The 14,210-nt window shown below is 35.4% G+C and overlaps 1 protein-coding gene across 1 annotated transcript in view; it reads right to left on the reverse strand.

Annotated features, from left to right (window-relative positions):
* Positions 1–14,210, reverse strand: part of BIRC6 (baculoviral IAP repeat containing 6) — a gene marked incomplete at both ends in the record, with an annotated part of 232,550 nt that overhangs the window by 56,295 nt on the left and 162,045 nt on the right. Inside the window, 3 exon segments of the mRNA XM_079721218.1 lie at positions 9,861–10,029; positions 10,912–11,076; positions 13,523–13,740. Coding sequence (XP_079577344.1) covers positions 9,861–10,029; positions 10,912–11,076; positions 13,523–13,740 — 552 coding nt within the window.

Below are 14,210 nucleotides of genomic sequence, written 5' to 3' on the forward strand. Positions count from 1 at the left end.
AAGAATATTTCCAGAAGATTATGACAAACATTCCAGGGCAAGTGCCTGGCTCTAAGGGCAGTAACCAGGGTAAGTGCCTTACTCTAGGCACTGCAGTGAATATATGGATAATAAAGATTTATTTATGTATGCCAGAAAACACACAAGATCCAGTAATAGAAATAAGACACAAAAGCAACAATGCAATAGATTTTTTTCTAAAAGTACATATTGAATATATATCATTTTCATTCCAATTGCTTTTAAATTTATGTTTATTTTAAGCCTCTAATAATCTACCTAATATAGGAAAGGAAAATTTTTTCAGCATGGGAAAGAAAACTAACAAAATCTACAGAAAAATAAAGTTTTATTCAGTATCAATAAATGCTGAATATTCTCAAAAGCATTGTCTTCCTTCAGATTTATACTTAATATCTCAAAAGAAATGCATGCTTTATAACAACTTTTTGGTAGTTTAGCATTTGTAACTATAAGATTGCATAGAAAATAAATACTACATAGAAAAAGCATCTTGTTTTTTTCTGATGTTCTTCAGCATGTGCTGACTTTATTTCTCTGATCAATTTCAGTAATACAAAACAAGAGGCTCACCTAAAGTATAAAAACCTCAACTCAATCTAATAAAGTAATACTTGTTTATGGAATGTTCATTTGAGTGGACTCAAAAACTAATGTGAAAATTAAAAAATAAATTGCTCAAATATTTATTTTCAATTAAAGAATTTATTCATCCTACTTTGCCTAACTTGAAATATAAAGTCATCCTACATTTCAAGGAAATGTCACATGGAAATAAAGCAATCAGAGATCCTTAAATTATTTATCTGTAAATTAAAAATCCTTTCAAGTAACTGAATACTAAAATTTAATCCATAACTATATGCAATCAATATTCCTACAAGTAGCGTGGCTAGTGTGCATATCTTAAAAGATATCATGTAACGAATATATTCTGTCTGGTAAACTACCTTATTCAAAAGACAGCTCCATTTTTCGAAGTACCAATCCAATAATTTGACTTTTATACTTATAAACCTTCCTAACGCTAAACTATTTTCTTCCCTAGCAGATCAACAGTTGTAGAAATTATACTTGAACAACATACAGTTTTTTTTAAAAAGGCTGAAATAAACACTGGGTAGAGTAAGAGAATTTTTTCATCTAGGATCTTAAATTCTCACTAAAATGTAACTCAACGAATAAACCAAAAACTCTTCCTTGATACTATACATTTAAAAACAAAACATGGCTCTGCAATAAATACCTTTGCAAATGAGATTACTGAAAGGATATCTTAAGTGAGCATATATCATCAAGAATATTTGTACATTAATAAAATGTTAGTTGGAAGTTGTTTTACTGCAGAGCCATGAATTTAATATGTAATTAGTAATAACTCTATCACATACAAGTGCTGTAAGGAAAACATCAATGAGTTTTACACAAGTACTTTGATAAAAATAACTTCTGTAAGGATTCATACACAATATTTCCTTTTCAATTTTTCCATTGTTTAATTTCTTGAATTCATACTTTTCAATCAAGCCTTAGCCAACAAATTGTTTTGAGGATTCATGTCAACCCTAGAATATGTTAAACTTTGGCTGAAGTTGGCAGTTAAGTCAGCCACTAGGGCAAAATAATGAAATAAACGGAAACCCTATCAAGAGGTCAAAGATTTTTGGCAGAATATCAAAGTATGAATGTTTTTTACACAAGTCAAGGCCAACTTGTTCTACTCAGCAAGGATATTCTACTGGGGGCGTGATACACACACACACACACACACACACACACACACACACACACACAAGCTTTTACAGTTTCTCATGTAAGCCTAATTCAATGATTGTTTTAGCCAATTCCCTTTTTATGCTTTTAAAAAGTATTCTACTGGGAATTCCCTGCTGGTCCAGTGGTTAGGGCTTGGCGTTTTCACTGCCACGGCGCAGGTTCAATCCCTGGTCAGGGAACTGAGATCCCATAAGCCACACTGTGCAGCCACAAAAAAAAAAAAAGTATAAGCATCTAGTATGTGTAATATTTGACTATGTAATGGCAATGTAACTGGCATAAATAAATTTGGAAACAAATATAACTCTTAATAGGCTTACAATTTAATTAATGGGAAATTATATATATATATGTGGCACAAGTCAAGTTGTTTATAGAAGAAATGAAGAGTTATAGTTCATTTGGCAGGTTGGTTAGGTGGAATTTTATTAAGAAGGTGTGTACTGGGCTTCCCTGGTGGCGCAGTGGTTAAGAGTCCGCCTGCCGATGCAGGGGACACGGGTTCGTGCCCCGGTCCGGGAAGATCCCATGTGCCGTGGAGCGGCTGGGCCCGTGAGCCATGGCTGCTAAGCCTGCGCGTCCGGAGACTGTGCTCCGCAATGGGAGAGGCCACAGCAGTGAGAGGCCCGCGTACCGCAAAAAAAAAAAAAAAGAAGGTGTGTACTATAAACAGACTACACTGTGAGAAGTGAAAATATAAACAATAGATACACTGGCAACTAACACGAAGAGAAGGACCACTCTACTTTGGGTGAACAAGGAAGGTATCTTTAATAGGTTCCAGATATTTTACCCTTACAAATCTATACAAATCAAATCAACTGGAAACCAGATAAATTTTAATTTAAGCAACCTCTCTCCCCCTTATAAAATTTATGCAATATAATCATTTAAGAGACAGAGTAATGTATTCCATACCAAAGACATTTCAAAATAGAATACCTTTGACAAACAGGAAGATTCTAGATAAAAGAAACTAATATTTGTTGATGAGAACTTATGTGTGCCAGATACTCTGAGTGGCCACTAACATGCTCAAAATTTTGGTACTCTGTACTCTTTTACCAAGAATGAAACAGCAGACAGGATCTAGTTTTTGACTCATATGCAGAAATAAAATACATTAAATGCAGGCAAGTGTTTCAGATTTTATTTATACTACTCAGATAATTTTTAAGAAAACTGGGGCCATATTATAACACAGTTTGGAATTAAAAACCAAGTGACCTGCAACTTTACTTAGCAGAAGAATCTTGTAAAATCTTCACTCATTTCTGATAGACTCATTATTAAAAGTGTAAAGAAATGGCAATAAAATACAATATAACTCAAAAGTTTCAAATGAACTATTACCAAGAAAACCATAAATAAGGATATGATGTTAAGAACTATGTGTTAGGACAGCTCAATAATTTCTACTTATTTGTTTCTCAGGCAATGTGTATCAACAAAACAAGCAAAATAACTATTTTCGTAAATGATAAAATATTTTCTACTGATAAACCACTATATTTTCATGTAACAGAACTAATATAATTTGTAAGCCCTCTACAAACAACAGGCCCTCCTGAATTTGCTGCCCTGAGGCCTGAAAAGATAGCAACAGTTCCAACTGTACATTTACTCTGAAGGGTCTTTTTAGTAATAACTTTTGGATTTAAAAAATGTGGTCATATTTAAGACATTTGACATAACAACAAAATTAACTTTATTCTCTCATAAAATTAAACTTAAATACTGAATTTTTGAGGAATATAACCTAAGATATATTCCAAAGATATATTGGATTTTAACCCAAAATCCATTTTCCTGAGGAAAATCAGGTGGTATAAGAAAGCTTGCAGTAATGGCTTTTGTCCCATTATAGCTAGTTACAGAACTACCATACCAATATAATGAAAATGAGGAAATTTTAATACTAGTATATACTATTACTTAGCTAAGACAACCAAGCCAAATTAGTAGATACTTTATAATGTTCTCAATAAAAAAAAAAGTTTTGTGCTTGTTCTTCCTTCCTCTAACATACTGCATTTATACATTTCTCTCTTCCATAGTGAAAAAATCCATTTATATCTTTTTTAAAATTTGAAAATATGTGAGTTTAGTAATGGCCACATCACAGCTAAACAGTAAAACGTGGGCAACTGAATAAATTTCTCTGGATTTCATTTGCTCTTTCCTAATCTGACACTATGAAACATGCACTAAAAAGGTAGAGATTTTATAACACTTTGATAAAAGAGTTTCCAGCATGCTCTACTGTATTAATGGCAAGTAATTTAATGTGCTCAGTGGTGCTGTTTTCTGAACACAGGAACATGTCATTTTCCAAAACGGGAATGAGAATGATAAGGGTGAGGGACTCTAAAGTAACATTTTACCTGCTAATTCTCACATTCACACAGTTTTACAAAGTATTTCTAGCAATGAAATGAGATCTCCATCTAGTGGCCAGTGGGGTAACTGAAGGCTTACTCAATAGCGTGTATGTAACTGACAGCAGCCTGAGGAAAAATGATCCTTGTTTACAACGCAGCTTTCAAAATAACATGGCTGTGACAAATGGAACTCAGAATGTTGGGAGAGAGAAATTAAAATGAACACATCCTTCATATGAAGATTTTCCTATCTACCTAAGAAATCTCATGAAAATAACTACTTTCTTTCTTTTAAGATTTTTATCATTCCTTTTAAATATGATACTAGAGATAAAAATAGCCTAATACAAACATATAAATCACTTATTTGTTTCAGTTACCTACCTTGAAGCTGTGGCTTCAAATTCACTGTTTTATACACAGAGTTACTGTAATGAGCATTGTTTGCCTCAAGTCTCACTGATTCACTACTTGTGCTGTGTGCACCCTTTGTTTCTATGAAAAAAAAAAAAGGCTCCTAAAAAGCAATTAAGTGGTCAAAGCAACGCCTCAAAGGCTAAGAGGGAACATAAAGTGCTATCTCTTGACGAGAAAATAAAAATCTTAGATCATTTAAAAAGTGGCATGTCGCCTGCCAAAGTGGACTGGTAAGGTTGATAAGAATAAACTGAACGTTCATAAAATAAAACGGAAAGAAGTCAAAATTTGTGGAGTGTTAGTGCTGCCCTTACAATGGCAAAAATGGTCTCTCTGGTTCGTGATAAAGTGCCTGCAAAGACTGAGAAAGCATCAGGTTTGTGACTAGAGGACATGTCACAGAAGCATATCCCCGTTGAAGGCAAAACAATGTGTGAAAAGCACTTGGCCTCTATGAGCACTACTGTGAGGGGGTTGAGGAGAGCTGAGGAGAGGAAGTTCAAGGCTAGTAAAGGATGTTGGCTAGCTACGTAAAGTGCTACAGTGTTAAGAACTTAAAGATCACAGGAGAATCGGCATTCCCAGAAGAGGTCAAGAAACTCACAGAAGAGAAAGGCTATCTTCTAGAGAAAGTCTTCAACTGTGATGAAACAGGCTTGTTCAGGAATAAGATGTCCAATCATACCTACATCCATAACAGTACCAAGCAGGCCCCGGGGGCTCTAGGCCTTGAAAGATAGCTTTACTGGTGCTGTGTGGCAACACAGCAGGTCACATGATCAAGCTAGGCCTCATCTATGAAGCAAACAATCCCCAGGTCCTTGAAAACAAAAATTGTCTGACCGTGTGTTGGCAATGCAACAAGAAGGCTTGAGTGACAGCCATCTTGTTGAGATGGTTCCACCAGTGCTTCATTCCTGAAGTGAAGAAATACCTCAAAGAGAAGGGGCTGCCAATAAGGTCCTCCTCACAATTGTCCCAGCCATCCCCAATGTCTCTGCTTTGCCAACAAGAACATGGAAGTGATGTTCCTGCCTCTTAACACTACCTCACTACCACAGCCACTTGACCAATGGATCATCAAGTGCATTATTGAGGTGACTTACACCCACCTCACCTTCAGGAGGATCCCTGCTGCCCTTGATACTAACCTTGACTTCAGCATCATGGATTTATGGAAGAGCTTCACAACTGTAGATGAACTGGCCTTCCTGCAGAGGCTGCAGATGCCCTAAAGCCCAAGACAGTCAATGCATGTTGGAAGCCATTATGGAGTGGGGTAGTCAGTGATTACCCATTATTGATGCAGAAGTCAGGAATATCTTGAATGTTGCAAGTGAAGTTGGTGGAGAAGACTTCACTGACATGATTTGAGGACAACAAGGAACACATAGAAGAACACAGAGAAACCTTTCCCAACAAGGAGCTCAAAGATCTAATGAAATCCTTGACAGATGATGATGATGATGATGATGATGATGATGATGCAGCAGAAGATCTAGAAGAGGCAGGGCTATCAATCTGGACACTTGAAAAATTTGCAGAAGTTTTTCAAAAGGTGGAATTGTTAAAGGATATGATCCTGAGTACATCCTCCAATGGAATGAAGCCTCCGTGTCACCCGAGGGATAACAACATAAGTACAACCGCTGCAAGATTTGTTTGATGATGCAAAGAAAAGAAGAAACAGCTTACAACAATGTTTCTAACTAAAGCACCTGCAATTGTGAAGCCTTGATCTTCAATACTTCAAGACCCTCAGCTCTCAACCTCCACACATCAAGACATCATTATTATTGGACCTCCTTCAAAGTATCAACATCTGCAATTAGAAGCTGGTTCTTCCAACACAGATGTCCTGTCAGCAGGTTCAAGTTAGCCTGATGTCTCACTGCTTACCTACATGCTACACATCTGTCACCTCACCATAGGCATCAGACAGCAATCATCATCATCATCACATGACAGTTAACAGAAGAGAAGAACCAGGGTTTTGGTGAGTGTTAACACAGTGTGTGTGAGAAAAAGAATAAATTTATATTTTCTCTATTTATAACTATATTTTCTATATGTACTTATATTTTAAACATTCTATGTATTTCTCTTTCATTAAATGAAAGCAGTCTGTACGTGCTGAAAGGAAGAAAATATTATGTTGTTGCTGGTGTGTACTATGTAGTTAGGTCTATGATGAGTGTCTCTGTACTGAACCTGTAGACTTTTTTTTTTTTTACATCTTTATTGGAGTATAATTGCTTTACAATGGTGTGTTAGTTCCTGCTTTATAACAAAGTGAATCAGTTATACATATACATATGTTCCCATATCTCTTCCCTCTTGCGTCTCCCTCCCACCCTCCCTATCCCACCCCTCTAGGTGGTCACAAAGCACCAAGCTGATCTCCCTGTGCTATGTGGCTTCTTCCCACTAGCTATCTATTTTATGTTTGGTAGTGTATATATGTCCATGTGACTCTCTCACTTTGTCACAGCTTACCCTTCCCCCTCCCCATATCCTCAAGTCCATTCTCTAGTAGGTCTGTGTCTTTATTCCTGTCTTACCCCTAGGTTCTTCATGACATTTTTATGAATAGTGTGTTGTAGACTTTTTTCTTGTCATTATTCCTTAAACAATACAGCATAATAACTATTTATGTAACATTTACATTGTGTTAGGTATTATAAGTAATCTAGAGTTGATTTAGAGTATATGGGAGGATGTGCAGAGCTTATATGCAAACACTATGCCATTTGATATAAGTGACTTGAGCTCCTGTGGATTTTGGTTTTGGAGGGTCCTGGAACCAATCTCCCAAGGGTTAACTATATTTTACTATAGCTCTCGAAAGAGCTTATTACATTAGGCTTGTGTTTTTGCATATCATCTGCTAGCAACGTAAGCAAACCATCTCTTGAATAAAACATCTCACACGAAATTATTAGCACTGCTCTCACACTTAAAAACCAACTTGCTGGATATGCTATAAAATAGTCCGTATTCTGTAAAAATATCAATATCATGAAAGACAAAGAAAAGTTGGGAACTTTTCTGGATTAAAGGAGAACAAAGATATGACAATTACATGAAGTAACAGATTCTGTATTGGATGCTCTACCTTATCCCAACCCCCCAAATGGCCAAAAATAATATTCTACAGACCAATGACAAAACTGGAAAATGGACTTAAGACTAATTTTATAAAATAAGAATTTTACTAAGTTCCAAGAAGACTGACTAGATAATTTGTTCAGATTTTAAAATATCACTTTAAAAATTAGCATTTTAACCAAAATTGATAATTTATATAAGTAGCATATTTACTAACATATTAAGCTACATTTTCTTGAAATACATCTATAACTCATATTTAGAATATTCTAAATGGGCATACTTAAATAATATACCTTGTTCCTTAAAAACTATGGATTGGATATATCCCAAGTTCCAAAAAATTTTCTCTGATAAATGAAAACATCATTTAAGAGGTGTTCTGCCAATTATCTGACCTACTTATCTTAACTAAGTTAATTATTTTATATTAATTTACCTTAACTTAAAATCTTATTTCAAAATAATTTTTGTAACCACATTCAAATATAAATCTATAAATTAAAATTATACCACTGGACAAAGTACCAGATTCAAGCATATAAATCTCAACCTTGGGCAAAGAAATTTCTTTACTCTGGGTAAATAATCACAAAGGAAAGGCAAACATTAAATTTCTAAAGTAGTTCCAAGATAGACTATCTCAAGTCTCTGCAATTCCATATATTTACCAGAATCAAGGCTTATTTATTAAAATACACACTTAACAGAAAGTGCACCTACTTGAATAGACTATTTTAAACAGTAAAAGTAAGTAATACCAGATTTCCTGTTTGATTCTGAACCATAAAGATAAAAGCTCAGTGTTACACAAGGACTGAATTTCAGAACAAGACAAAATTAAAAATTTCTAAGATGCCATATAGTTTGAAAGTAAAAGGATTAATAATATTTTAACAATGTGGAAGGAAGTAAAGAGAAACCTTATCTTACTCTGTTCAATTTTTCTAAACAATTTAATATTAAATTGCGGCACTGATCTGAAATACTTGTGTTTACAGCTCCAAATATTTTACTTAATCAAAAAATATACTGTGCATTTGACATCTATTTTTTCAAAAAGACAAATCTGATGGATCAAACAGGTCAATCTAAAAAAAAATCAATTATATAACACCTCAGTATTTTTATGAAAAAGTTTGAGGTAGGCTGGGAAATGGTGTGTTTGGAAGCACAATAATCTTTTGAAGGTGGAGAACACAGGCAGTAAACCCTTTTCAAATACAAGTACATTTTCAATCCATCTAATTGCATTTGAACTGCTACCACAAATCAAAATAGACTACTTCAAGATTCACTTCCATTGCTTTCCTCACCTATTCTTCCTTAATAATATAATTAAATGTGTAAGTGTTTATTTTCTTGAGTAAGAATATGAATAAAAGCAGAGATGAGAAGCAGAGCAAATATTTTAAATTTTAAAATGAATAAATAAAATTAAAGGTCCTGGCTAAAAGGAGGAGATGTTAACTATTTGTTTTTCTTGGCAATACTTGTATGTCACTGAGTGTCTAAATAAAACATAAACTTTCTCTTCTTATTTAGGAAAAGAATACATTTCTTGGAAGATAATTCCACAACCAAGGAAATAATAAACTAGTTTCAATCAATAATCAATTGTATATTGGCAAAGTAAGTGACTATGGTACTTTTTATTACTGAATTTGTAAAAACTAATACTCAGTGTCAAGTATCTATGGACTTGAATAATTCACCTATCTGCCTTTCTTCAAATAACTACTGTCTGAAATTCTAATGTTTGAGAAAAACATTAAAAACACATAGAAATTCAATTAATGGTATTCAGATCAGAATATTGCCATGAAACTGCTAGCCTTTGCCCTATCATTTTCAGTTACAGGTTATTAAAAGAAAAAAATGTACTTTCACAGTTGAAAACAAAGGGATAATGAAAACTTTTATTCTATGTTATAGATGACTACATAGTAACAAATTAGGGGCCCCCCAAAACAACTAAATGTTTCTCAAATAATTTTAAGAAATAAATCCATCAAACTCACACCTATATATATTAGGGAAGGATAATTTCAAATATTCCAATTGAACCTTATTGTTTAAACTGATAATGATAAAATAAGTAAACAAAAGTAATCATCCACTAAGATATTTCAAAGGACTAGTTACAGTGTGATTTACCTGAGTCATTTCGTAGATAAGATGACATGGCTGGGATGAGGCAGGACTGACTGAGAAGCTCTAGAAGAACAGACGGAAGGGCATTACTGTTCTGTCCTCTGCTCTCGTGAGATGACTGAGCTTCTCCATTTACAGCACCACTTGCAGGATTTATATAACTTGCAAGAACCTAAAAATAAAAATTGTTGGATTTAAATTGCGTTCTAGCTTCGTAGTTTAAAAGCCCATATTTTATGTTAGTCAATCTGAATACCAAGAGAACATATTTTCAACTCAATCAATGCCTCATACTACATGTTTTTAAAATGACATATTTTTCTTTAGATTTTCAAAAGAGGGTATGATTTGCATGATGATGTAGTATATGACCAGACATACAGAAGCAATCCACCTAAGAACATGAACTTAAAAGCTTAGTAGCAACTCTGAGATTATTTATTTCATTGAATAGATTCAGTTTATAGTTTGAGGGTGATGGAATCTTAGAATTTTATACAAGAATAAGCTTATCATCCTAGAACTGCAAAAATTATGTTCAAAGACTTCACCAATGCTCTAAAAAAAAATGGACAACTAATTTTAGTCAATTAGTTGATCCAGGAACAAAAGCTAATCTTTAAGAACGTACTCTTCTCATTTCTGTGGTACTGAAGACTTTATAAGCTGGTTCATCTTGCCCAGTTCTAGAAAACTTATAGAACAATGTGAGAAACAAAGATATAAAAATAGATTTTTTTAAAGAGTCCAGATATAGCACTTTAGATGAGAAGTTGACCAGAAGAAAGTAGACATGGCACATTCCAGTGATTTGATAATTTCATCTTTGTCACTTTCCTCTCAGTGAAGAAGCTAACTAAGAGGGAAGAATTTAGAGCTACAAGTAGGGAAGAGAAATCTTTGTCCAGTATCTTAAATGTACTGAGAGCAAGGAGTACAATGGGCTGTATAAAAGCAGCTTAGGATGAGATGGATAGTCAACAATAGTTAAAAATCAATACAACAAAAAAAAATTTAACTATTATCACTGACAATATCAACTTTGCAAATACACCTGCAGGAGACAGGTAACATGTTCCTCTTCCAGCCTCTGTTTAGTTAAGGCTTGTTCCACATCCCATCCAGAAGCTGTAGAGCCTGTTCCAAACCCAGTCCCTTTGGCCCAATAGAGCTGCTGTTCTTCTGTTGATGTAGGGTTGTGAGAGCTTGATACTGGTGGCTTATAACAAAAAATAAAAATGTATTACTATTTGGTTTCATTTACTGTCAAAAATTTATCAGTAGAAATTTAAATAGTTTAGCTGCTATGGAAAACAGTTTGGCACTCCTTAAAAAATTAAAGACAATGTGACCCAGCAATTCCACTTTTAGGTATACATCCAAAGACATAAAAACTGATACTCAAACAAATACGTTACTCTTATGTTCATAGCAAGACCATTCTCAATAGCCAAAAGGTCAGCCCAGAAGCCCACCAATGGCTGAATGCATAAACAAACTGTGGTTTATACATACAGTGGAATATTATTCAGCCATAAGGAATAACGAAGTACTGATACATGTTACCTAGATGAAACTCAAAAACATTATGCTAAGTCAAAGAAGACAGACACAAAGGTAACATACTGTATGATTCCATTTATATGAAATATCCAGAGTAGGTAAATAAACAGAGACAGAAAGCAAAGTATAGCTGTCAAGGGTTAGGGGAAGGGAAAAATGGGAAACAAATGCTTATATTTAAGAATAGATAAATGAGGACTTCCCTGGTGGCACAGTGGTTAAGAATCCACCTGCCAATGCAGGGGACATGGGTTCGAGCCCTGGTCCAGGAAGATCCCACGTGCCGTGGAGCAACTAAGCCCGTGGGCCACAACTACTGAAGTCCACATGCCTAGAGCCCGTGCTCCACAACAAGAGAAGCCACCGCAATGAGAAGCCCACGCACCGCAACAACGAGTAGTCCCCGCTCCTTGCAACTACAGAAAGCCTGCGCGCAGCAACAAAGACCCAACGCAGACAAAAATTATAATTAATTAATTAATTATTTAAAAGGATAAATGAAACTTTAACAATGTTTCCCAGGAATAGTTAGGTTAAAGCATTTTAGGGCCTAAAGAGTCAATAACTCAAAATTAAACAGAGAAAACAGTGAAAGGAATAGGGATATGAGCCAGATCTTTTAGGATGAATCTACAATGGTGTCATATGTTTTCAATTAAAGGAAACTTCAACTGAGTAATGTAGACTGGCTCACCACTGTTTTGCCATTGCTAAAGAAGCTAAGAAATCTAATAATCACCTGTCAGTTTACATAAAGCATGCTTATTTAATTTTAGAACTACATTAAACTTTGAATACATTGAAGTTTTTGTCATAAAGAATCTTAAGAGTGATTACTCCTTTGTTATCTTGAAGTGTTTTTGAAGTATCAAACTAAGATTAAATCAGAAAACCATATATATTTGAAGATTTTATTCAAAGTTTGTCAGATTTCCAGTTAAAGATAGATTTGTTTGGAGACTGGCTAATATCAGAATCACTGCAATTATTTTCCTAAATTAAGGGTTGAACAAGGACTATTTTTCCTAATAATTTATCTTCTTCCTTCTTATTTGGTGTCATTTCCTAAAACAGTCTCTGTTAGGTGATGCCTTGATATTTTTTCTGTGGAGCTATTGTTCACTGTATTCTTTTTCTTTTCTTTTCTTTTTTTTTGCCACAGCCCTCCCCCCAAAAAAATGTTAATGAAATGCCATATTTTCTACTCTGTGAGAGGTAAACATGGACAGATGCTTCAGTTTATTAAAGTCTAATTAATAATTGTCTTTCTAGGGCTTCCCTGGTGCGCAGTGGTTGAGAGTCCGCCTGCCGATGCAGGGGACACGGGTTCGTGCCCCGGTCTGGGAAAATCCCACATGCCGCGGAGCGGCTGGGCCCGTGAGCCATGGCCATTGGGCCTGCGCATCCGGAGCCTGTGCTCCGCAACGGGAGAGGCCACAACAGTGAGAGGCCCACATACCGCAAAAAAAAAAAAATTGTCTTTCTAAAAAGTTTTATGTATTTTATGAGATGTCTTATATATCTTTTTCAGATTTATTTATAGATATATTCTTTTGGCCGTGCCACCCAAAGGATGTGGGATATAGTTCTCCGACCAGGGATTGAACCCACGCCCCCTGCGTTGGAAGCACAGAGTCTTAACCGCTGGACCCCCAAGGGAAGTCCGATATTTTCTGTTTTTGATACTATTCTAAAAGACATCTTTAAAAAGCTCATTTGGGACTTTACTGGTGGTGCGGTGGTTAAGAATCCACCTGCCAATGCAGGGGACACAGGTTCAGTCCCTGGTCCAGGAAGATCCCACATGCAGCAGAGCAACTAAGCCTGTGTGTCACAACTACTGAGCCTGCGCTCTAGAGCCTGCAAGCCACAACTACTGAGGCTATGTGCCACAGCTACTGAAGTCCATGCACCTAGAGCCTGTGCTCCACAACAAGAGAAGCCACCGCAATGAGAAGCCCATGCACCAAAGGGAAGAGTAGCTCCCGCTCGCCTCAACTAAAGAAAGCCAACGCGCAGCAACGAAGACCCAACGCAGCCAAAAACAGATATAAATAAAATGACACCTTCTTTAAAAAACAAAACAAAACAACGGAACCTACCTCTGTTTGATTGAGGCTAGAGTTTGGAACTCGTGGGGCATGGTGGCTCAGAGCAGAGAGACAGACAAGTATGAGGTGTAGTGCTCCAATTTCCAATGCCATCCTCCGCAGAAGCACACCATCGTCAGTCGTCAAAGGTGTAGTGCTGAACAAGCTACGAAGGACATGGAAAGGAAGGGTTGGGAGCACATTGGCTGATGGAGACTGCAGGATATGACCTAGATTAAAAGGAGAAGAGAACTCAAAATTAAAAATACTTAAAATCACAATAAGGAACAACACACAAGCTCACAAATTTATAATGGCAATGTAATATAAAATTATATCATTATACTTATTAGAAAACAACCACAAAATAATACCAGAAATAGTGATATCTTAATCTTTAATAATAAAGTGTCTAGAAAAGCTCAGTAAGAAGACATCATACACATAAACTCCAAAAGAAAGTTGAAATATACTCATATATTAGTTACAGACTGTCAAAATTATTATAATCTAGAATTTAAGCGAAAACTAACAACTAAAAAAGAAGCATTAAAAGTTTCTTACAAGAGTATGAAAGTAACTGCTTGCCTTGGAAGTAGTTTCAACCATGAATGCAACAGTGTAACAATTTTGTTTTGTTTGCAATAAAGTTTTCTACTATGTTCTAGCTAGAGACGAGAGTTAAATGTAAAAAAACAAA

This window comes from Hyperoodon ampullatus (genome assembly GCF_949752795.1).
Source record: "Hyperoodon ampullatus genome assembly, chromosome: 15".
NCBI classification, from domain to species: Eukaryota; Metazoa; Chordata; class Mammalia; order Artiodactyla; family Ziphiidae; genus Hyperoodon; species Hyperoodon ampullatus.